This window comes from Molothrus aeneus, chromosome 27, assembly GCF_037042795.1.
Source record: "Molothrus aeneus isolate 106 chromosome 27, BPBGC_Maene_1.0, whole genome shotgun sequence".
Taxonomy (NCBI): Eukaryota; Metazoa; Chordata; class Aves; order Passeriformes; family Icteridae; genus Molothrus; species Molothrus aeneus.
The window spans coordinates 5,216,973-5,241,929 of NC_089672.1; the positions used below are offsets into that span (position 1 = coordinate 5,216,973).

General features: G+C 51.3%; 1 protein-coding gene across 2 annotated transcripts; it reads right to left on the reverse strand.

Moving 5' to 3' along the window:
- Nucleotides 1-4,874: 4,874 nt before the first annotated feature.
- ATCAY (ATCAY kinesin light chain interacting caytaxin) lies at nucleotides 4,875-21,228 on the reverse strand. 2 transcript variants are annotated; one of them, XM_066566376.1, is made up of 13 exons: nucleotides 20,734-21,228; nucleotides 19,571-19,698; nucleotides 15,116-15,180; nucleotides 14,117-14,338; nucleotides 13,435-13,620; nucleotides 12,863-12,965; nucleotides 11,612-11,743; nucleotides 11,139-11,225; nucleotides 10,263-10,361; nucleotides 10,012-10,047; nucleotides 9,846-9,881; nucleotides 9,215-9,250; nucleotides 4,875-8,961 (listed from the first exon to the last, which is right to left on the reverse strand). In XM_066566376.1, exons 2-13 carry the CDS (start codon nucleotides 19,645-19,647, stop codon nucleotides 8,952-8,954), a joined length of 1,089 nt encoding a protein of 362 aa, XP_066422473.1. In that variant the 5' UTR covers nucleotides 19,648-19,698; nucleotides 20,734-21,228; the 3' UTR covers nucleotides 4,875-8,951. The 2 variants fall into 2 exon arrangements, with proteins under 2 accessions (XP_066422473.1, XP_066422474.1); XM_066566377.1 differs by lacking the exons at nucleotides 19,571-19,698; nucleotides 20,734-21,228 and adding an exon at nucleotides 16,283-17,803.
- Nucleotides 21,229-24,957: the final 3,729 nt, after the last annotated feature.

The window sequence follows — 24,957 nt, forward strand, 5'->3', positions numbered from 1 at the left end:
AAGCTCTTTTCTCCTCGGTGTAAAAGCTCCTTTTCCTCAGTGTAAAAGCTCATTTAAAAGCTCATTTTCCTCAGTGTAAATGCTCATTTAAAAGCTCATTTTCCTCAGTGTAAATGCTCATTTTTCCTCAGTGTAAATGCTCATTTTTTCCTCAGTGTAAAGGCTCACTTCTCCTCATTTAAAAGCTCCCTTCTTCTCAGTGTAAGGCTCATTTCTCCTTGTTTAAAAGCTCATTTCTGCTCACTGATAAAACTCAGTGTAAAATCTCCTTTTCCTCAGTACAAAATCTCATTTTTAAACTTTTTTTCCCCAGCCCCTCAGTGCTCCCCTTTGCCCAGTTTGTTTTTAGGGGTGATTTTTCTCTCTCCCCTGTTCCTGCTCACACCCCAGCCACGCTGGGAGCTGGAATTCACCCTCATAGCTGGAATTCCCAAATTCCTGCCTGGCCTGGGAGCTGCTGCTCCCCTGGAGGTGCCTGCCTGTATTTGGGCATCCCATTCCAGCTGAATCCTTCCTTCCTTCCTTCCTTCCTTCCTTCCTTCCTTCCTTCCTTCCTTCCTTCCTTCCTTCCTTCCTTCCTTCCTTCCTTCCTTCCTTCCTTCCTTCCTTCCTTCCTTCCTTCCTTCCTTCCTTCCTTCCTTCCTTCCTTCCTTCCTTCCTTCCTTCCTTCCTTCCTTCCTTCCTTCCTTCCTTCCTTCCTTCCTTCCTTCCTTCCTTCCTTCCTTCCCCAGCAAAACCCACCTCAACGCTGCCCAGCTGCGGCAAACTTCACCCAAACCATAAAAATCTCAAATAAAAAGATGAGTTATGCAAATGGCAATGCTCAGAAAGGGCTTTTTTTAGCCCCCATTGCTGGCGAGCTGCTCGTGGGTCATCTGAAAGTTCCTTTTTTTGGGGTTTGTTTGTGGCAGAGATACGTTATCTGCCTGACACTTTACTCATACAAATGCCATTCACCAGGGAGTCTGAATCAAAGACGGGCAATGTTCCCTCTCCCAGCGTTATTTTTAGAATACTAATGTTTACTGAAAGCTCACATTAATATTCTTTGTTCAAACTTGGCTAAATTTAGCAGGAGGCAGTTTAATAATCCTGGAGCCACGGGGGAATGATTCCCCTGGGATTGCTGGGTTCCTGGGTGCCCTTTCTGCTGCAGAATCTGACTCATTTCTTCTGCAGCTTTAATTCGCAATTTTAATCCTCCACTAATCATGGGACATTGTTTATGGGGTGAGTAAGGTTGCACCAAGGTTCCTCCTGCCCGGAGGGGACGTCAGAGGCAAGGAATGGGGATAATTTTCACTTGGGATTGTTGAAATTTGGGGTTGTTTATTCCTCCCAGAACTCTGGGGGAGTTGGGTGGCTCAGGGTCCTTCTCCAAGGCTGGGGAGCTCCCCGAAGGCTCCGTGATGGGAAACAGAGCCAGCAAGAGAGGAGAATTTACCCTGAACCCCAGGGACTGCAGCAGCAGCAGCTCAGAAGGAGGAAAAGGAGGGGTAGTGGAATAGCAGAGTTAATTAGAGCGAGGTTTGAGTGGCTGGCATCTCCTCCTGATGGCTGCCAGCAGCAGGGTGACATTCCCGGGGCCAGCAGGTCCTGTGGGAGATGTCACATGGGGAGCCTGGAAAAGGCAGCGCTGGGGAGGAGAAAATAACAGGGGAGTCCCTGCTTTGGGAAGGGGGATCGGCCTGGAATAATGGGGGAGTCACTGCTTTGGGAAGGGGAATCAGCCTGGAATAATGGGATTCACTGCTTTGGGAAGGGGGATCAGCCTGGAATAACGGGGGAGTCACTGCTTTGGGAAGGGGGATCAGCCTGGAATAACGGGAATCACTGCTTTGGGAAGGGGGATCGGCCTGGAATAACGGGAATCACTGCTTGGGGAAGGGGGATCGGCCTGGAATAACGGGGGAGTCACTGCTTTGGGAAGGGGAATTGGCCTGGAATAATGGGATTCACTGCTTGGGGAAGGGGGATCGGCCTGGAATAACGGGAATCACTGCTTTGGGAAGGGGGATCAGCCTGGAATAATGGGATTCACTGCTTTGGGAAGGGGGATCAGCCTGGAAAAGGGTCCTGGAGGGGAAGAGGGACCTCACTGGGCAGGGACAGGGCTCAGGAAGGGCTGGGGCTGTGCCAGGGATTTGGGATGGAGATCAGGGAAAGGTTCAGGGGTTTGGGATGGATCCTAGGAAACGTTCAGGGGTTTGGGATGGAGATCAGGAAAGGTTCAGGGGTTTGGGATGGAGATCAGGGAAAGATTCTGGGATTTGGGATGGATCCTAGGAAATGTTCAGGGGTTTGGGATGGAGATCAGGAAAGGTTCTGGGGTTTGGGATGGATCCAAGGAAAGGTTCAGGGGTTTGGGATGGAGATCAGGAAAGGTTCTGGGATCTGGGATGGAGATTGGGGAAAGGTTCTGGGATTTGGGATGGATCCAAGGAAAGGTTCTGGGGTTTGGGATGGAGATCAGGAAATGCTCTTCCCTCAAGGGTGCCGGGCACTCCCAGGCTCCCCAGGGAATGGCACATCCCAGCCCTGCCAGAGCTCCAGGAGCCTTTGGAAAACCCTCTGGGATTGCTGGAGCAAAGGTGGAGCCCACAATAAGCCCCAAACATGCCCAGAAGTTGACCCAAGGCGCCGAGTGAGAGATCCAAGTGTGTGCTGGGAAGGGAAGGAATGTTCCAGCCCTTTCCCTCTTTCCCTCTCACATCATCGCTTTGTTTTCCTCCCCTTGGCCGTGATTCACTGGATCCTGAGAGATGGAGCAGTGTGACAGTGAATATTCACTGATTTATTTGATTTATTTATCTGTCGGTGCAGGCAGGAGCCCCAGGCAGGTGAAATCATCCCAGAAATGATCCCGGGGGAAACGGAGCTGACCGAAACCTTTGGAGGGATGGAACGAGGCAGGATCAGCCTCAGCCCTTCCTTCTGGGGGAAATCCTCATTGTCTGCAGCCAGACAGGGGTTTGGGTTTGTGTCTGGAGAGCAGCCAGGATGGGAGCCCTGGGAATATCCTGTGTGCAATGGGGTTTAAATATTGAATATTGAATATTAAATATTGAATATTAAATATTGAATATTAAATATTGAATATTTCCTGGAGGCTGCTGCACCCAGGAGCCCCAGGCAGTGTCAGGAGCCCGTGGGAGGAGAGATCCCCGCTCAGAGACAGGAGATCCCAGCACGGAGGAGGTGGCAAAATGGGATTTTCGCTCAACTGAAAAACTCGGATTGAAGTTGAAAAAGATTTTTTTTTTTTGTTAATTCCACATAGAGCTGAATGTAAATTCCAAGTTGTTTTTTTTTTTTTTTTTTAAATTCCACATAGGGCCAAATTTAAATTCCAAGGGTTTTGTGTGTGTGTGTGTGGTTTTTTTGGGGCTTTTTTGGTTGTTTGGGGTTTTTTTTTTTTGTTTTTTTTTTTTTTTAAATTCTACACAGGGCCGAATGTAAATTCCAAGGTGATTTTTTGTTTGGTTTTTTTTTGTTTTTTTTTTTTTTAATTCCACACAGAGCCAAATTTAAAATTCTAAGTTTTTGTTTGTTTTAATTCCACATAGGCCGAATTTAAATTCCAAGGTTTTTTTTGTTTTTTTTTTTTTAATTCTACACAGGGCCGAGTTTAAATTCCAAGTTTTTGTTGTTTTTTTTTTATTTTAATTCTACACAGGGCCCAATTTAAATACCAAGTTTTTGTTTTTTTTTTTAAATTCTACAACGGGCCCAATTTAAATTCCAAATTTTTGCTTTATTTTTAAAAATTCTACACCGGGCCCAATTTAAATTCCAATTTTCTGGTTTGTTTGGGTTTTTTTTTTTTTTTTAATTCTACACAGGGACAAATTTAAATTCCAAGTTTTTTGGTTTTTTGTGTTTTTTTTTTTTTAATTCCACACAGGGACAAATTCCTTCCCCCGATCCCACCTCTCCCTGCCCTCCCTGGGTCCTGTCCCTCCATCCCTTATCTCAAATCCCTCTCCTGGAGCCCCTTCAGGCCCTGCAAGCCCCAATTTGGTCACCCCAAAGCTCCCACGTGGTCGTTGATGCCATAAATTGAATATTTGAGCTGCAAAATTGCAACCCCAAAAAGCTTTTCCGTAGAAATTAAACAAAAAAGCAGAAGATGAGCAGGAAAAAAAATGGTATTGATCCCGATGGGATTTTGGTTTTTGGGAAAAAATAAGATAAGAGCAAAAAATCTGCTTCATACAAATTTCCAGCAGAAGTGTAGCCCTAATTTAAAATTAATTTCAATTAATTTGCATTTCCTGAAAGAATTCACAGCATGACTACAGCAGTGCCTGTTAGAGGATTAGACTTGTATGTATTCCTATTTCCAGTTCATTGATTATGTTAATGACTTGTCTAAGCCCACTCAAATTAGACATCTCACTGTAAATAGTTGGGGTTTAAATATTAAATAATATCAACTATTAATAATATTGATATTACAAATAAAAAAGGGGTTATCGGGGTTTGGGTATTTTTCCATTTAAATGCCTTTGGGTTGATTTTTTGTGTGTTTGGGTTTATACTTCAATTTCCAGTCATGGTATTAATTGGATTATAAAAATAAATGTAAAAATAATGTGAGATTAAACAACTTGAGGCAAGCAGGGTCCTGTACAGAAAAATCCTGAACAGGTTGAGAGAAACCCAAGGAAAGGAAATTTTTCCATGGCTCTTTTTTTTTGGGAAAGAATCCTCCAGAACAGGAGTTATTTCAGTAAAAACACTTGGAATTTTGCAGCGTCAGAATTTCCTTTGGATGCCTTTCTTCAAGGGAACAACATCCAAACAACGAATTTCCCTCATATTTTCCACATGAAGCCGAATCCTAAATAAAATCTACTTGACAGGAGGAAGGGTTGGCTGAAGGATTAGTCTCATTTTAATAGAATATCCACGGAATTTATGGAATAATACAAAGCAAAACTCAGGGCACAGATGAAGAGTCTGCTAGCACAAACCACCTAATTACAACCACTGCAGAAAATGACATTTCACACGTTTGTACAGGTGGGGTTGGGCTGGAAAGGAACAAAAAAAAAAGAAAAATACCCAAAAACAAAACCCTGGGATTGTTGTTTATTGTCAACTCCGCTTCACCAAAACCTGCTGAGTTTCTGGCTGCCAGGAAGGAAGAAAAGAAGGAAATAGAAAAGAGGAAAATGTGCTTTTTGTGGGGTTTTTTTGTCCCTTTCTCCTGCTCCAGGCCCATCCCAGCCCTTCCTCGACTCCTGGCTTTTTTTTTTTTTTGAAATCCTCTAAAAAAAGAGGATTTGTTGCCTTCAAAACCTTTTTTCTGCACCTCTGTGGGGAATAAAGATAGAAAAACAACCATGAGGGAAGCTCTAAACATCCACTGGCATTTCCACAGCACTGGACAGAAAGGATTGGGATGAATTCCTGCCCTGGAATCCAGCTTTGGTTCCTGTGCCTTCCTTGTGAACCACAGCAAAAACTCATGGCCAGCCCCAAATCTGGGTGGAAAAAGCAGAAAAGTTGGAGTTCCTGGAGCTGAGGGCAAATCCTCCAAGGGAGGGGAAGGGAATTCCTGCTCTGCACAGGAAGAAATTGGATTTTTCAGGCTGATGTGGAGTGAATTGAGGCCCTGCCATTAAACACGCACCGAGTAAAACCACCAGGATTTGGTGAATATGGGCATAAAGGAACTTTTTTTTCTGCAGCTAAAATGTGGCTTCCCATGGGAGAAAAATCTCAGGAAAAGTCAAATCAGACCAGAAAGTGCTCAGTATAATCCAGGGAATTGAGAAGTGAAGATCCTGGTCCTCCAGGGATGATTTTCTGAGGCAGGAACGGGGCCTTGGTGCTCGCTGGGGGCACTGAGCAGTCCAGCAGTATTGCTAAAGGGATGAGTTTATTTCATTTTCTTCTTTAAACATATTTATATATTTATATACTGGTCAAAGTTCTACTGGAAATGCACTTCCACCAGCAGCAGTGCAGATTTCTCCCCACCCAGCTGAGATTTGTCACCCCACCTCTGGCACAGGGACATTTTCCTTTTTTTGTGTTTTTGTCCAAGAATTTGTAGCTTTTTGCTTTGCAATCAACTGGCTGAAATAACTCAATGATAATTAATTTAATTTTTTTTTTTGATGCTCTAAAATTCACTTTTGACATTTCTAATTTCTCCTTGATGAGGCTGCAGGGTTCTCTGTGTTAAAAGACATAAAAACTTTATCCATGTGTCCATCATCCATCCATCCATCCATGAACATAAACTTTACATGCTTATAAAACAGTGAAAAATTAAAATCTAATGCACACCACTTGGAGTGCTCCATCGCAAAGTGCACTTTTTGAAACAGAACAAAACCAAAAATCTCTTCCAAGAAGTTAAAAATTGATTTTTTTTTTGTATGGGAACAACTGCCCACCTCCATCTCATGAAGGGAAATTGGGGATCTGTCCTTCTCCCAGCTGAAATTCCCTTGCTCTGAAGGAATTACTTGGAAAAAGGTGAAGTTTCATTCTGTATTTTTTCTTTTTTCCTGAAAGTGCAGGCAGAGTGGGTTTGGGGAGGAATGAAACAACCAAAAAGCAAATTCCATCCTGGTGCGGATCCCTCACGAAAGGAGGTTGGGATTCCTGATCTCCCACATCCATCTTTTCCATCCCAGCTGTATTTTTGAACATTTTTTGATGCACAGACATTTTCCAGAGCTGGATTTTGACCCCATCACTCAACATTTCATCCGCTTTGTTGTTGAATGATTGCAAACTTCCCTTGCAGTTCCAGCGTGGGGCGGTCACGCTCTCGGCGGAAAGCTGATGAATTTCCCTCTCAATCCATAAAAACAAAGGGAAAAAAAAAAAAAAGAAAAGGAAAAAAAAAAGAAAAGGAAAAAAAAAAGAAAAGGAAAATCAACTTGAAGTGTTCTCAGTGAAATCCCAGCCTCTGGGCCCCACGAGGAGCTTTGAGATTGTTCATGGTGGGAACTGAAATTGGTTTAATCAGCAAAATCTTTCCTTCACCCCTGGGACAGAGGCACAGGGAGGGAATTTGGGGATTCCTGGCTGCTCCTTCTGCCTCCGGACAGAGCTGGGAGCTCAGCACACCAGGGAGGAGTCACCTGGAAGAACCCCGAGCTCCACAAACACCTGAAGGGCTCTTCTTGCCTCGAATTTTGCAGAATTCCTTGTGAAATCCCATTGGTTTTGGTTGGAAAGGACCTTAAATCCCATCCAGTGCCACCCTGCCATGACCCCAGGGCGCTCCAAGCCCCTTCCAGCTTGGAATATTTTGTCAATAACAGGTTTGTAATTATCTTGTTTAGATAGAACGTGGAATTTTATTTTTCTTTTCCATCTTCAGCCTCTGGGTTGGGGCTGTGGGTGCAGAGCTCTGCTTTCCATCCCTGGCTGGAGCGTGTGAGGAGAACGTCTCAAACGAGAATTACGGTTAAAAAGTTATTTTGATGCTTCCTTGAAGGGGACGAAGGGGCTCATCCAGAGTGGTTTTGTTCACTGAAGGGAGGAGAAAAGCAGCTTTGTGTGATCAGAGGAGCCATCCCCACCTCCAGGAGAAATCCTGCTCTGCCGGAATTCTCCTCGAAACGATGAGATGGGCAGGGGATTCTTCATCTGGAGAATGACAGGGTTGGTGAAGTGAAGGAATGGGCAGGGAATCCTTCATCTGCAGGTGTTTGAGAGGGGTTTTACCTGATCATGGAATCAGGGAGTCCTAAAATGATTTGGAGGGGCCTGAAACCCCATCCAGTGCCACCCATGGCAGGGACACCTCCCACTGTCCCAGCCCGGCCTTGGGACATTCCAGGGACCCAGCCTGAGGCCATGCAAGCTGGCTCTGCCTCTGAAATCAGGAATTTCCACAGAATTTTGGCCAGACTGTTGTTCCTTCATTTCTTTCCCCCCCTTTCCTTTGCTCACAGAATCCTCACGAGTCCAAATCCCGAATCCCCAGAGTCCGAGTCCCACCTGCGCCGGTGGGCCCCAGCGCCAGCCCTGTGCTCTGCGCCCTCCGTGGGGCCATTCCAGGCAGGAATGTGGAATTGTGTGGGTGGAATTTAATGTGCTGGAGGAGCATTTCCCTCCTCAGGGAACCTCCCAGCCCTTCAGCAGCATCAGCAGCGGGTGATTGTCCAGTGGAGACCAAGACAGGGCCTGGAGAATTTCCTTATCCTGGAAAGCTCCCTCTAAACCCCGACCCTTTGGGGTGTGTGCCCTCAGGAGAAGGTTCTGCGGGATCCCTTCAGAGTGCCTCACGCACCTGGATGGGATAAATCAGGGAAAAAAAACAGGAAAAACCATGGAAGGACCATGGGGTTTCCTGCTGGGAATGAGTTCCAGAGGAACGGTGGAAGCTGGCAGTGCTGCCCAGGCCGCGGGCGCTCGGAATCTTCTGGAAGAAACTCGCGGTGGCTGGAAAAAGGAGGGAGAAGCTCTTCCCATTGCCCGTGGTGGCTGTTCTCAGCTTTTGGGGTGTCCTGGAGGAGCCTGGGGGTGCTCCATGCTGGCCAGCAGCGAGTGAAGGGAAGGTTCATGGCTGAAACCAAAATGAATTCTCTTTCTGGGCTGGAGATTCATGGACTGGAGGATGCTCTTGACTTACTCCAAGGATACACAGTGAGTATCTGCGCTGTGCAATGCTCTCCACAGACCATTCCCTAAACACACCAGAACCTGTCCTGTAAAGTGCTGCTCTTGCTTTGTTTTCTGAGGGGGAGTTTGTTTGGTTTTTGTTCTTCTTTTTATTTTTTCTTTTTTTTTTTTTAAAAAAAAAAGGAAAGCGATTCCCAAGAGGTGGAAGGACTTTGCGTCTTGGAGGCAGAGGAGGCAGGCTCCAGGATTTACAGGGCTCGGAAGAAGGTGGTGGCAAGCTCTCGTCCCCAGAGGCCGCTGAGGTGGGTGACTCCAGGCTGCTCCTTCTCTACTCCATTCCTCTGTGCTGCTCCCACTCAGGACATGCTGGGCAGGAAAAAAGAGACAGGAGGCACTGTCAGGCAGCAAACTGAGGTAAAAAATGCGATTATTGCCACGACATCAACAAAAAAGAGGAGTGAATTTGGGTGAAATGGTTCGCAGAAGTGCGTTGGGGACACTGATGGTGCCAGCCATGGCTTCCATGGGCAGAGGGGACAAAGTGACACCAGGCTCGGGGACCCTGGTCATGGATCACAAATGGCACAGGACGTGTCCCAGCCACACCAAGAGCTCAAACCTGGTCTCCTGATCCTCTGCTGGGGGCATGGGCATGCTGCAAAGAGAGAATAAAAATAAATAAATCTCCAGCACATGAGAAATATAAAATATAAAATATAAAATATTAAAATATAAAATATAAAATATAAAATATAAAATATAAAATATAAAATGTAAAATATAAAATATAAAATATAAAATATAAAATATAAAATATAAAATATAAAATAATAAATAATAAATCTCCAGCACAAACCAATTCCCGCCCTCTGCCCTGAGCTCCAGGAATTTTTCAGCCTCATCCAGGGCATCTTTCCCTGCTCCCTCTCAGGAATTAGGATAGGAAGAGAGGCTGTATCTGCTCAGGGCCAGAGCCAGGCCATGTCATCCTGGTGAAGGATTTTATCTTCCAAACCCCTCCAGAATTTCCCTTCCCTACAGTTCCAGCCTTTATCAGCTCCTGAACACTCTGGGAATGGCCTGGTGGGTCCCAGAGGGGCTCCCAAGCTCTGGGGCTGTTCTCATCCCCAAAGACTCTTCAAGGGAAGGAGGAATCAGAGGAATGGGTAAATCAGAGAAAAGGTAAATCAGAGGGAAGGGTAAATCAGAGAAAAGGTAAATCAGAGGGAAGGGTAAATCAGGGTCCTTACCTTTCCCTCTCAGCCATGTCCTGTTTCTCCTCTGCCCTGTAAACACAAATCCCATTGGGAATCCATCCCCCAGTGGGAAGGAGGAGCCCCCAGCGCCTTCCTGGGGTGGTGGATGGGCCTTGGAGAGAGAGGAGCCACTCTCCACCCCTGCCCAAATTCATCTTACCTTTCTTTTCTGGCCTTGATCCTCTCTTCTTCATATCTGCAACAAAGACAAGCCCTCCTTTAGCTGCTGCTGTTCCCTTTTAGCCCCATTTGGTGTTTGCTGAGGGTGGCAGAAGCCCTGAGCCGCCCCATTCTGGGCTCTTCCTTGGCTGGGAGCAGGTTTGCCCAGGCTCTGCCTTCCCAGCCCATGGGTTTGGGCTCAGGAGCCTGAGCTGCCCCTCCCCGGAGCCCCAGGGTCCCTCTGGCACTCACTGCAGGACACACTCTGGGATCTGCACGTGCTCCATGGGGATGAGCTGCTCCAGCTCCTCCAGGCTGTGCACGTACTGGATCTTATTGATGAACTTCACACTGGCAGGGAGAGACACAGAGAGAGAGGCAGTGCCACCCCAGGGGCTCCAAAAACACCTCTGGAGGTGTCACTGCAGGGATCTGAGGGGGGCAGGACAAGGGGCAGCTTCAGCCTGGTCAGCCCTGGCTAAGGGTGAGCTTAAAATCTGATTTGTGGGATTAAACCCCAGGGAAGGGCTGGGGCTGGGCCAGGGGAGTGGGACGGAGATCAGGGAAAGGTTCAGGAGATCAGGGAGAGGTTCTGGGATGGAGATCAGGGAGAGGTTCTGGGATTTCAGATGGAGATTGGGGAAAGCTTCAGGGATGGAGATCAGGGAAAGGTTCTGGGATTTCAGATGGAGACCAGGGAAAGGTTCAGGGCATCCCAGGAAAGGCTCAGGGGTTTGGGATGGAGATCAGGGAAAGGTTCAGGGGGTTTGGGATGGAGATCAGGGAAAGGTTCTGGGGTTTGGGATGGAGATCAGGGAAAGGTTCACGGATTTGGGATGGAGATCAGGGAAAGGCTCAGGGGTTTGGGATGGAGATCAGGGAAAGGTTCTTCCCCCTGAGGGCGCTGGGCACTGAATTCCCCAGGGAATGGTCCCATCCCAGCCCTGCCAGAGCTCCAGGAGCCTTTGGGCCCCACTCTGGGACAGGCTGGGGTGGTTGGGGTGCCTGTGCAGGGCCAGGGGCTGGGCTGGATGATCCCTGTGGATCCCTCAAGCTGAGGATGTTCCATCACTCCGTGATTCCAAACTCCCACCCCAAACCTGCTGAGCCTGGGGCTGCTGTGCTCACCTGATGAAGGGTCTGGAGATGGCCAGGACAGTCCTGATGAACCACGAGGGGTGCACGATGATCAGGGCCTTGAGGTTCTTCCTCAGCCTGGGGACAAGGCAGGGGACACAGTCACATTCCAAGGACATTCCCTCAACTGCCCTGGGCTGTGCTGGGCTCCAGCAGGGGCTGCCCAGCCTCAGCTGGGTCTGTCCAGGTGGAGCTACCCCTTGGGAAGCTCAGCAGGGTGTGGAGCACTGCTCTGCTCTGCTCTCTGGAAATGTCATTATTGATCAAAACATTCCTGGACAGGGCCTGGAGCAGCCTGGGGCGGTGGAAGGTGTCCCTGCCCGGGGGGAGTGCAATGAGGGGATTTCTGAGGTCCATTCCAGCACCTGGCAGGTGTGAGGGACGTAGGACTGGCTCAGGCTCATTCCTGTGGAAGAACAGCCTCTGATTTCCCTTTGGAGAGGCCCCAGCAGCAGGGTTCTCACCTTCTGTCGATCATCTGGTAGCACTTCTTGAGCCAGCCCAGGCCTGGCATCCTCCGGCGCGGCGTGGCCCCGTTCAGGTACACGATCATGTAATCCTCAGCCACCAGCAGCTCCAGGCTGCTGATCACATACCTGCCAGGGGGGCCAAAAGGAACCCGAGTCAGACTCCAAAAACATCCTTCAAGTGCCCTGTGCCACCCTGGAACGGCTCCAGAGCCTCTCTCTGCAGGGCTGGGAACAGCTTTGGTCTCCAGGGGCGCCCCTCAGGGGTGCCCTGCCCAGCAGGGATTGTCCCAGCCTGGGCACAGCGAGCCCATCCTGGCCATAATTCACTGCAATGTGTGACTGCTTGGCCTTGCTGGACTCGGAACTGGGGCCAGTGTCCCAGCACTGTCCCAGCAGTGTCCCAGTGGTGTCCCACCAGTATCCCAGCACTGTCCCAGCACTGTCCCAGCGGTGTCCCAGCACTGTCCCAGCAGTGTCCCACCAGTATCCCAGCACTGTCCCACCAGTATCCCAGCAGTGTCCCAGCACTGTCCCACCAGTGTCCCAGCACTGTCCCAGCAGCCCCTGGCAGGGCTGGGCTTGCCTCCAGCCTGCTCCCAGCTGCGGTTCCAGGGAGTTGTGTGCTTTCCTCTGGAAACCCAGGGCACCACAGGGAATATTTCTGTGTCTGCTCTGGGGTGCCCTGACCCCCAGGGCAGCACTGGCTCTGACCCTCGTCCATGGAGAAAGTTTCCCAGATTTCAAGTTATAACCCACAAAAGTGTGCAAGGGATTACAGAGAGCAGTGTGGGTGTGTCACTGGGTGAGAAATTGAGGTTTGGGGGTTTTTAGTATGGATGGAAGCAAGATGGAGGGCACAGGGTGTCATCCTGGGCTTCTTTTTCCTGCTTCTTCTTCCTTCTTCTCCATGGGTTTGGGTGGCATTTTGTGATTGGGCAGGAAAGTCCCCATTGCAGCTCTTTGGGATCAGTTATTGGGTTAAAAGGGAAAATAACCCAGGTGTCAGCTCTTAATTGGACAGTTTAGTCTTAAAAGCCCTTGGAACAAGAGATTGTGGCCATTTTGTGCCTTCTAATGAAAAGCTCTGAACTCACAGCAGTGACGCTGTTTTGCTGATAAGAAATAACAAACACCCGAGCCCAAACTCGAATTACTGTCCCAAGCTCCTTCAATCCAGACCCAGAGAAACCCACAGCCGGCACCCCCAGCGTTCCCCCGGCCCGCTGTCCCTGCCAGGGCACTCACAGGAAGAGGTTTTCCATGATGTAGTGATAATCTGCCAGGTTGCTGTCGGGAAGGTAGCAGGCAGCGAAGACGATGATGGCGTTGAGACCTTCTCCGTAGTATCCTGCCCAAAAACCACAAAAGTGACACTGTCCAGGGAAAAACGGGACAGCTGAGGGGGAAAACAGCACTGAAATTTGGCACTGGGGTGGGTTTTGTGTCTCTGCTCAGCTCCAGGTGAGCGTTTCTCTCTTCACACCCCTTCCACTGTGAGATTTCCTCCTGGGCTTGGTTATAGTGTGGGTTTGGGGTTCAGAGAAGGGATTTTGGGTTTTTAAAGCTGGGCTGTTCCTTGACTTTGCTTGGATTTTGGAAACAAACCTGACTGCTCATGTGTGGACCCTTGGAGCACCCCAGGGACTGGCACAGTCCCTCCAGATGATAACTCTACAATCACTTTAAAACATTTTAAGCACCATCTGAGCACTTTCACGCTCCTCTACCAAAAAACCCAAAGATTTTCCCCCCTAAACAGCATCCAGCCAGCCCTGGCGTCCCCTCGGAGGGACAGAGCCACCAGGGTTTGGGCTCACCTCCGTGTGTCACCACCCTCATGTAGGGTTTGATCATCTGCAGGTCGATCCTGTGCTCCTGCTCGCCGATGATGACGGTTCTCCAGAGGCGCCCGTTGGTGGCACTGCCATCCTCGGTGCCCCCGTCCCCAAACAGGTCTGCGCTGTCCCCGGGCATGTTCTTGGCCGTGGCCACGGGGGTGTCGTCTGGGAAAGGCACAAAGAGTTCTTGCCTCGAGGAGAAGTTGGGAAGAGCTTTGGGAGCACCAGTTCCCAATGGAGTTCCCAAAAAAATTCACTTCCGTATCAGCCTAGGACACTCAGGGACGATGCTCTGATGGGGTTTCACCTCCAGCCTTGATCTGGGCCAATTTATTCCTGATTTTTATTTTTGGGCCATTTTATTCATAATTTTTATTTTATTTAATGATGAATATATTCATAATTTTATTTTACTAACACATAGTTGTAATAACTTTGAAAAACGGAGTTGTGTAAATTTGCCAAACCATTCAGAAAAGGGTACGATCCTACAGGTTTTAATCTTGCCCTGCTGCCCAAATATTACAGAAATCACTTTAAAATCTCCCTCTGCTTATCAGTCCTCAGCTGCTGCTGGTGAACTGTGTCAAAAATCTTTAAAATGAAGATAAAAACGACCACCCCAAGCCCTGGAAGTGCTCACCCAGAGCCACCCTTTTACCTTCCCATTCCAGCTCGTTCCCATTGCCCAGGAACTCGAGGGAATCTGTCTCATCAGGAGTTTCAATGTCATCCACATTGATGTCCAGGTCATCCGGGGTGTCCAGGAAGTCGTCAGAGAGGATGGAGCCCTCGCTCTGGTCCAGGGAAATGTTGATTTCAGGTGCAACCAGGGTCTTCCTCTTCCGATGGGCCCCGTTGAAGTTCAAAGTGTTGGGGGGAGCTGGAGTTCAAAGGAAAATCAAACTGACAGGGTGTGTGTGGTTTGGGCAGTGTTGTGTGATCTCACAAGGGAAAAAAAGCTTAGATTTGGGGTTTTAGTGTACAGTAATATATAGAAGCCAAGGCAGAAGATTTTGGGTAGGTTAATTGTCTGGTTTACACCTTCTTCTTCCTTTTTCTTCAGTTTTCTCTAATTAGGTAAAAGACGTCCATGTTGTGGGTTTTGAGTAATCATAATAGAGTTAGGAGCATAAATAATACAGATATCAACTGTTTATCAAAGAATTAAGACTTAAATAGCCTTGGACAAACAGCATTTTAGCTCACTTTCTCAACTCCTTAGAGAGAGCTCACATCTCGTGAGTTTGTAATAAATAAAGGTAATATTGAAGCCTCACTCTGGAGTGAGACTTTCAAAAATGTCTCCTGAGTTTTATTCCCCCCTGACCTTAGAACAAGAAAGAGCCTGGCATTCCAACGCGTGGTGCTGCTCCTGGGGGCACAGAGCAGGGCATCCTCATGGACAATTCCTGCTGGAGCACGGACCTGGAGCCCTCAGGGTGGTGGGTCCCACTGGGAGGCACTGGGCTGGGAGTGCCCGCACCCCTGAGATCCCACTTGCCTCCCCCAGCTCCTCAGGGGAGATGAACAACTTCAAACCCCTGCTGGTGTCCTCTCCCCGCATGAGGATTTTATTTTAAATTGTTTTTTTTATGGAGAACCCAAGGTTTTCTCCCTGCCTGGCAGCTCCTCTGGGCTTGCAGAAGTTGGTACTTACAGGACGTGGTCTCGTCTTCCGTGGGGCTTCCCAGGGACTCCATCCCTGTCTCTTCTGGGAGAGGCCTGCAGGACAGGAGGGGCAAAAACACAGCAGAGAGCGGGGGAAATGAGGGGGAAATCCTCCTGAGGGGATGGAGGCAGCAGGGAAAAAACCCAACCCAGCTGTGCTCTGCCCTTTCCCTTTTCTCAGCCTGAGGGATTCCCGAGGGGGATTTGCCCAAGAGCAGCCCCGGGTCTGGGCTTCCCTCCTGGCTGCTCTGCAGTCCCCACTAACCTCCAGACTACCCCAAGGGATGGAAAACCCAGCCAGGGAACAAATCCTGACCCCAGATGGCCTCGGCAGCATTCTCCTCCTCTGGATTGTGCTCATTTTTACTCTGTAGGAGCTCTGAGGGGCAGTGCCAGGCCCTGGGGCTCCTCATTAGGGCACCCCCTAATTAGGGCACCCCAGGGCTTTATCCCCATTCCCTGGCAGGGCTCTGGGGAGGATGAGGATGAGGATGGGGATGATGATGAGGATGAGGATGAGGAGGATGAGGATGAGGATGAGGATGAGGAGGATGAGGATGAGGATGGGGATGAGGATGAGGATGGGGATGAGGATGGGGATGGGGATGGGGATGAGGATGAGGATGAGGATGAGGATGGGGATGGGGATGAGGATGAGGATGGGGATGAGGAGGATGAGGATGAGGAGGATAAGGATGAGCAGAGTCGCTGCCCAGCAGCCCGATGGCCCCGGCACACCGGAAGGGAGGGAGGTGACAGCGGGGACAGGATCCAGCCCAGCTCTGCCCCGCTCCTCTCCCCCTCCTGGTGCTGCCATGGCACCGGGGCCACCAGCCCAATTAAACCCTATAAATATGTAGATTAAGGGATAATCCTCCTCGGCCGGTCACTGCATATTCACGAGGGCTGAGCACCCGATCAAAGGCACGTGCAGGGCACCCTCCGGAGCGGGAGGAAAAACCCCCGAGCCCCCTCCAGCTCCCCCTGCCCCGTGCCCAGCCGGGCCTGGCGCGGTTTGCGCCGGGAGCTGGCGCCTGGCACGGTTTGGTGACACAGCATCCAGCTGGGGAGGGAAGGGAGGGGAGGCAGCTGAGTACGTGCTGCTCGCACCGAGCTCCAGCTCAGGCGGGCGGAGGGGAGGAAAAGCCCCGCTCACCTTCCCCGAGGCTGCTGCGGGGCGATCGCCGCCTCCTCCCGCGGGTCCTCCTGCCTCCAGCACCCCCAGAACAAATTCGGGGGGCGCAGCGCTGCCGAGAGCCGGGGCTCAGTGCCCGGGCCCGCAGGGACCGAGCGGGACGGCGGGATGAGGGAGGGATGAGGGGCGGGATGCAGGGATGGATCCGGGAATGGATGCAGGAATAGATGCAGGAGGGTTGCAGGAATTGATGCAGGAATGGATGCAGGAGGGATGCAGGAATAGTTCCAGGAATGGATGCAGGGATAGAAGGAGGGATGCAGGAATGGATCCAGGAATGGATGCAGCGATGGATGCAGCAATGGGTGCAGGAATAGATGCAAGAACGGATGTAGGAACGGATGCAAGAATGGATTCAGCGATGGACGCAGGGACGGACGCAGGGACGGACGCAGGGACGGACGCAGGAGTGAGCATGCTCCCGCTCCGCGCCGCCCGCGTCTCGGTTACGGCATCGCCGCCCCGGGCCGGCCGAGCCGGGCTGGGATCAGAGCCCGGGCGGCGGCGGCAGCCCCGAGGATCCGCCCGCTCCGTTCCCGGCTCCTCCTGGGCCGGGCCGGAGCTGCTGCCGCGGTTCGGCTTCCCAGGAAGTGCTGGGAATGTCGGCCCGGGCCCTCAGGGAGCACCTGGGTTCTGTTTTTTCTGCTTTCCCGGCCCAGATCTCTGTCTAGGATGTGGCTTTTCCTTTTTTTTGTTCTTTTTATTTTTTTTCGGGGCGAGATTGGCTAATGGCAGGCAGGCAAAAATAGCTCTGCAGCAAATCAGCTGCTGGAGAGCGGCTGTCCCACATGCAGCAGCTCCTGCCCTATTATTCCGATGCTTCCAGCGGGGAAGCGGCTGGAAAAGGACAATTTATTTATTTTTATTGCCAGTAGAACCCAGCTGGCTTTCCCTGGTTTGCCTGGGGGCTGTCTGGGCTCTGTCTCGCATCGTTCCTGCTCGAATCCCTCCGGAGGAGGCTCCTCCCAGGGTTCCAGCCTCATCCTCCCCTCTGCCTCTTCCCGGGGTTCATGCCCAGGGTGTTTTCCCGGGTTTGGGGGTGCTGGGAGCTTTCCAGGAGGAATTTCCCTGGGAGGCTGGGCCTGGAGTTTGCTGCTGCATGGGCAGGGTGGGACAGAGCTCCCAGGTGATGCCTGGGCTGCTGCCGAGGTGCCCCAGAGCCAGACCAGCTTCATCCTGGATTTTCCAGGGAGCTCTGGGACGATCTTTTCCTTCCTACACCTTGATTTCCTGTCTCTATTCTCTGAGCAGCCTGGTCTGCTGGGAGGAATCCCCAGCTTTGGGAGGGAGATGAGTTTTGAGGCCGCTTCCAACCCAAACCATTCCACCATTCCCATCCCTGTCCATCCATCCATCCATCCACCATCCATCCATCCATCCATCATCCATCCATCATCCATCCATCCATCCATCATCCATCCATCATCCATCCATCCATCCATCCATCCATCCATCCATCCATCCATCCATCATCCATCCATCCATCCATCCATCCATCCATCCATCCATCCATCCATCCATCATCCATCCATCCATCCATCCATCCATCCATCCATCATCCATCCATCATCCATCCATCCATCCATCATCCATCCCTGTCCATCCATCCATCCATCCATCCATCCATCCATCCATCCATCCATCCATCCATCCATCCATCCATCCATCATCCATCCATCATCCATCCATCATCCATCCATCCATCATCCATCCATCCATCCATCCATCATCCATCCATCCATCCATCCATCCATCCATCCATCCATCCATCCATCATCCATCCATCATCCATCATCCATCCATCCATCCATCCATCCATCCATCCATCCATCCATCCATCCATCCATCCATCATCCATCCATCATCCATCCATCATCCATCCATCCATCATCCATCCATCCATCCATCCATCATCCATCCATCCATCATCCATCCATCCATCCATCCATCCATCCATCCATCCATCCATCCATCATCCATCCATCCATCCATCCATCCATCCATCCATCCATCCATCCATCATCCATCCATCCATCATCCATCCATCCATCCATCCATCATCCATCCATCCATCCATCCATCCATCCATCCATCCATCCATCCATCATCCATCCATCCATCCATCCATCCATCCATCCCTCCCTTCCTCCCTCCCTTTCTTTCCCACACTTCTCTCTCCTTTCACTCCATTAAAGACCCGGGGCTGGCAGGGATCCAGCAGCTCTGCTCTCAGAGGCAATTTTATCCACTCTGGGGCAGCCAGGGCTGGGAAGGAGGGAAGGACAAACCCCGTCCTGTGGGATGCAGCACAGAGGGGCTCACAGGGGATGCAGCTGGAGCTGCCAGGAACAGAGCCAGGCTCATCCCAGGGGAACAGGAGCCCCTTTCTCTGTGCCTGGCAATGCTGGGGCCCTGTGCCTGCAGCTGCAGGGGCTGGGCCAGCCCTGAGAGCCCCCGGGCACCTGCAGCTGCACCAGGGGCTCCGGGAGGCTCCAGAGCCAGATCCCAGAATGGGCAGCATTGGAAGGGAGCTGAGAAATCCCCCCAGAGCCACCCCTGCTGCCCAGGCAGGGCCACCTGGAGCAGGGGAATCCACACCCGGTGGGTTTGGGATGTCCCTGGAGCAGGGGAATCCACACCTGGTGGGTTTGGGATGTCTCTGGAATGTCCCCAGAGAGGGAGAATCCAGGCCCTGCTCCGGGCAGCCTGGGAATGGGAACGAGCTGGGAATGGGGGTGGGAATGTGCTGGGGATTCAGAGCACTTGGGGGTGGGTTTGGCACCCCTGTGCAGCTGCTGAAGTGGATCTGAAGGTGGAAGGTGCCACTTTGGCACCTCCTGTCAGCCCCACAGGGCTGGCACCCATTGGGATGCCAGGATCCTGGCACAGCAGCACTGCTCTGTTTGGGATTCTGCTGGATTCAGAGCCCGGGAAGGAGTCCACAGATCCATAAATCCACTCCCACGTGCATCCATCCACCCTCTGTGGATCTCTCTATGCATCCCAATCTCCCTGTGCTGCACACCCAGCTCCTTTCCCTCCTCCCCGTGCCCACACAGGGCTGCCAAAAACATCCCCAAATTTCTGATGCACTCAGAGCAGCTCCAGAAATTCCGAGCCCCTGTTGGAGTTCAGGCTCCTGTTGCCTCTGAGGCCTGGGCATGGACCCTCCCACTCTGATGGTTTCTCACAGGGGAAAAAAAAATTAAAATTCGCCTGGTTTTTTTTGTTGGGGGGGGGGGAACACACCTGGGGAAGTCCTCGTCCTGCCACTCCTCCTTCACATCCACGTTCTCCATCCTCAGCGTGGCCTCCGTGGTGCCCATGGCTGCCAGGGAGGGGCTGGAGCCAGCAGATGCCCCCGGGAAGGGCTCAGGCTGCAGAGGGAGGCAGAGGGGTTGGCATGGAGCACCCACGCACCTTGGAACGCGGCGTGAGAGGGGGATTGCTCGGGAAAGGCAGAAATTCTGGATTCTGGACACGTTTTGGGCCAGAAGGAGGAGGTGAGGCTCAGAGCGTGGATCTGTTGGGGCCCCAGCTGCTCTCCCTGACACCCACAGGTTTTGTCCTTCTTGCCTCTCCTCCAGCACCAATCTGCTCATCAACCCCTCCGTGCTGAGGAAGAGGAGGCTGGGAGGGGAGGGCAGGGTGAGCTGCCCCGGGGCATTCCCAGATTGGCATTCCCAGATTGGCATCCCCAGGATTGGCATTCCCGGATTGGCATTCCCATATTGGCATTCCTGGGATTGGCATTCCCAGATTGGCATTCCCAGATTGGCATTCCTGGGATTGTTATTCCTAGATTGGCATTCCCAGATTGACATTCCAGACTGGCATTCCCGGGACTGGCATTCCCAGATTGGCATTCCTGGGATTGGCATTCCCAGATTGGCATTCCCAGATTGGCATCCCTGGGATTGTTATTCCTAGATTGGCATTCCCAGATTGACATTCCAGACTGGCATTCCCAGATTGCCATTCCCAGGATTGGCATTCCCAGATTGGCATTCCAGATTGCCATTCCCGGTGCTGGCATTCCCAGATCAGCATTCCCAGGATTGGCATTCCCAGATCAGCATTCCCAGGACTGGCATTCCAGGATTGGCATTCCCGGCTATCCCAGCGAGCCCCTGGCCCGGTCTGGCTCCATCCCTGCTTCTCCCTACCCCAGACACCTCCAGGCTCTGGAAAATCCGGGCTTCCCCCCCCTCGCCGCCGGCAGCTGCTCCGTGCCAGCCCCGCGGGCATCATGGAGGGACGGAGGGAGCAGGGAGGGAGAAGGGAAGGAGAAGGGAGGGAGAAGGGAAGGAGAAGGGAAGGAGAAGGGAAGGAGAAGGGAAGGAGAAGGGAAAGAGAAGGGAAGGAGAAACCCCGGCTGGAGGCGGCTGCCGCAGCATCCACCCCGTACTCACCGCTGCCGCTGCTCAGAGGGGAACAAAGGCGAGCCCGAGCCTTCCTCCCTGCCAGCTCGGCATTCCTCCTCCTCCTCCTCCCGCTGGATGCGGCTCAGCAGGTGCAGCCCCCGGATGGCGCCGGGGATGAGGAGGATGAGGATGGAGGAGCCTGGGGATGCATTTAGGTCGGCGTTGCCCGCAGCAGGCGCTGCTCTGCGGTTCGGCTCGGCTGAGGGACGGGCTCAGGGCGTCATTTGTGCTCCTCCATGGCTGCTGCTGCTCCCTTGGCCGCCTCCTTCCCTCCCCGCCGCGGGGTCTCCTGATGGTGTTTGGGATTCGGTGATGGTTTTTGGGATTCGGTGATGGTGTTTGGGATTCGGTGATGGTTTTTGGGATTCGGTGATGGTTTCTGGGATTCGGTGATGGTTTTCCGCCCGCAGCTGGCGGAGCCTGCGCTCCCCTACATCAGTGAATTAATTCCCTGCTTTAGTGCGGGAGGGGGCCCTGCAGGAGGGGAGGGGCAGGACAGGAGCCCTCCCCGTGCCAGCGCTGCCCCAATTGGCTGCCAGGCTCCAAATCCGTGCCCGGCTGGGCGGGTGGAGCTGCCAGGGCTGGGCACAGCCTCTGCTCCACGGGGGTGCCAGGAGGGCACCGAGGGGTCCGGGGGCATCGCTCCCTGAAAGTGAAAAGTGCCCTGGGATGCGGGGTTTGGGTGCATCATTCCCTGAGAAAAGTGCCCTGGGATGTGGGGTTTGGGATTTGGGTGTATCACTCCCTAAGAAAAGGAAAGGTGCTGTGGGATTTGGGTGTTGGGATTTGGGTGCATCATTCCCTAAGAAAGGGAAAGGTGCTGTGGGATTTGGGGGTTGGGATTTGGGTGCATCATTCCCTGCCGTAGCTCTATCCCTTCCATGGATCCCTGCCTTCCATGGCTCCATCCCTGTGGATCCCTGCCTTCCATGGATCCCTCCCTTCCATGGCTCCATCCCTGTGGATCCCTGCCTTCCATGGATCCCTCCCTTCCATGGCTCCATCCCTGTGGATCCCTGCCTTCCATGGATCCTTCCCTGCCACGGATCCCTCCCAGCCGCGGGCGATGCACATCTCGGACCTGCAGAGGTCCCCGCGCACCAGGAGATGGAGGCAGGGAAAGAATTCCCGCGGGATTTCTCCAAGGGGAAAGAGCAGGAATTGCGAATTCACCCAAAACCTAAGTCTGGGAATTCCATCCCAGCCCCTCCCAGCCAGGAATTCCTCCTCAATATCCCACCCAGCCCTGCTCTCTGGCAGTGGGAGCTATCCCTGGGTCCTGTCCCTCCACCCCTCATCCCAAATCCCTCCCCGGCTCTCCTGGAGCCCTTTAGGACCTGGAAGGTTCCTGTTGACCCTCAAGACTTTCCCATGGGCTCCTTCCTCCAGGTTCTCCAGGTCAGGAGCTGATTCTCCCTAAGGATGGAGACTCCACAACTGCCCTGCCCAATCTGCTCCAGCATTCGGCCACCCTTAAGCGAATAGAAAAGATAAAATTTAAAATACAAAATTTAAAAAATTAAAATATAAAATACAATTTTAAAAAAATCAAAATATGAAATTTTTAAAAATTAAAATATAAAAATTAAAATAGTAAATATAATTTTTTGCAAATTAAAATATAAGATATAAAAATGTCAAAAATAAAATATAGAATATATAATTAAAATATAAAACATAAAATATAAAAGATTATAAAATATAAAATATAAAATATAAAATATAAAATATAAAATATAAAATATAAAATATAAAATATAAAATATAAAATATAAAATATAAAATATAAAATTTGTCCTCTGTTTAACAGGAATTTCTGGGTCTCCACTCATGCCCTGGCCTCTTGTCCACTCACTAGGCACCTCTGGGAAGAGTCTGGCTCCAATCACTGGGAGCTTGGCGAGCTGAAATTAAGATGGAACATTTGTTGTAGGGAAAATAAAAGTTATTTTGGGTCCTTTGAAATTATTTACAACTTGAAGCAAAACCAAAAGGAGTATTTTGGGGATGAAAAGCTGCAGCTTTGTTTGAGATATGCTTGAAATTAAATGCTTTGCCTTTTATTGAGCTGTGGCATTTCCCGGTTGAAATCTGCCTGCCTTTAATCAAGAAAAGCAGGGGACCACAAGAGCCTTCAAAGATGCATTTGCAAACCAAGAAATGTTTTATTTTGGGGAGAACAAGATGTTTTCACTGACTCCACTTAAGGAAGAAAACAAAACAAAACCTGTTTTGCTGGGACAAATGGGAAAGTTTCATTCTGGGTTGACCTAAGGAGGAAAAATCTTGCATTTCCCAATTTTTTAATTGAATCTCTAAAGGCCAGAGCAGCTGTTTGCGGAGTCCAGGCTTTGAGAAACCCCTGGGAGTGTCCAAGGCCAGGCTGGATGGGTTTGGGGGCCTGAGGAGGAGCAGAGCCATGGCCACCTCCCATAGGAACCATCCTTGGACCATGTTTTGGGGTGAAAATTGACTCTGGAGAGACAAAGCAGTGGGTAGGGGTTACTTGACCCCCCCCACTTTAGGTTTGAAATCTCAAATCAGGCCCCCAAAAGCATCTGGGAGGGATTCTGGCCCTGCCCCAGGGCTGGTGTTTATTCCAAGTGAAAGCACTCGTGACCAGGGGGCACCAGGGCCTGACCTGCTCCGGGCCTTGTTTACATCTCAGCAGGAGCCAAACCTCGCCCCAGCCCCGGTGATCAGCACCAAATCCTCCCAAATCCTCCCTCCCCCGGCCCCCTGGGCTCCCCTGGGCAGGAGAACTCGGGAAAGGCACAATCAGAGCTGGCCCGGAGCTCTCTGGGCCCTCCTGGCTGAGCTGGCTGGGCTGGGCATGGGTTGGTGTCCGGGTGAGAAGATCCTGGTGCTGCCACAGCTGCTCGGGATGCAGAGTTTGGGAGCTCCTGGTGTTTTCAGTGCCTCTAGGATGAGGTGTCCAGCTCCTGTGGGGCTCAGTGGGGATGGTCTGGTGTCCAGGTCACTCAATCACAGAATCACAGAATCACAGAATCACAGAATCACAGAATAATCAGGTTGGGAGAGACCTCTAAGATCACCGAGTCCGACCTGTGCCCCAACACCTCAACCAGACCTCAGCACCAAGTGCCATGTCCAGTCTTCTTTTAAACCCATCCAGAGATGGTGATTCCACCACCTCCCTGGGAAGAGCATCCCGGTACTTTATTATTCTTTTGGTGAAAAATTTTTTCCAAATATCCAACCTGTGCCTTCCCTGATGTAGCTGGAGATGTGGTGAGAAGGATCCTGGTGCTGCCACACCTGCTCGGGATGCAGAGTTTGGGAGCTCCTGGTGTTTTCAGTTCCTCTAGGATGGTGTTCAGCTCCTGTGGGGCTCAGTGGGGATGGTTTGGTGTCCAGGTGAGAAGGATCCTGGTGCTGCCACACCTGCTCAGGTGGGGCTGTCCATGCAGGATGCAGAGTTTGGGAGTTCCTGGTGTGTTGGGGGAAGATGAAACAGGAAAGCCTTATCAATGTGATTGCCTGGCAAAAAGATTTTGAGAATATGGAAACTGTAAGCGAGACTGAAATGAAAGCAAGCTTTGAGATCCCTCAGTTACTGAACAACTGGGAAACAATGGTGTGGCCGGCTGAAGGTGATCCCCTTTTGATGGAACAATTGCAGACAGGCCCAAGGGTCAGAGCAGACCCTACTCTGAGCTGTGGGTGATGTGAAATCCTCAGAGCCATGAAATCGTGGCTTTGTCAAGGTTGGAAAAGCCCTCTGAGGTCATGGAGCCCCAACCATCAACCCAGCACTGCCAAGGCCACCGCTGAACCGTGTCCCCAAGTGCCACATCCATGTTTTTGGAACATTCCAGGGATGGGGACTCCACCACCACCACCACCACCCTTTTGGTGAAGATCTTCTTCCCAACATCCAATCTCATGAGGAAATTTCCCCTCATACCCCATCCCCTGGGGTTACCCAATCTTTCCACCCAAAGCCAGGCGGTGCAAAGCGGATCCTGCCCCTCGAGGAGCTGCTCCAGCTCCTCCTGGACGCTGGGAGCTGCTTTTGTGTTTTATGACCTGCTCGTAAACATTTATCCCTGCTGCTCTTCCCGAGGCACAGGGAGCCTGCCTGGGGTGATAGATCCGAGCATGGAAGGCCATTCCTGCCTTTGGGACGCCCAGGCAGGTGGCGCAGGCTGCCCCCTTGGCAGTGGCCTTGGCGTTGATGTTAATTGAAGG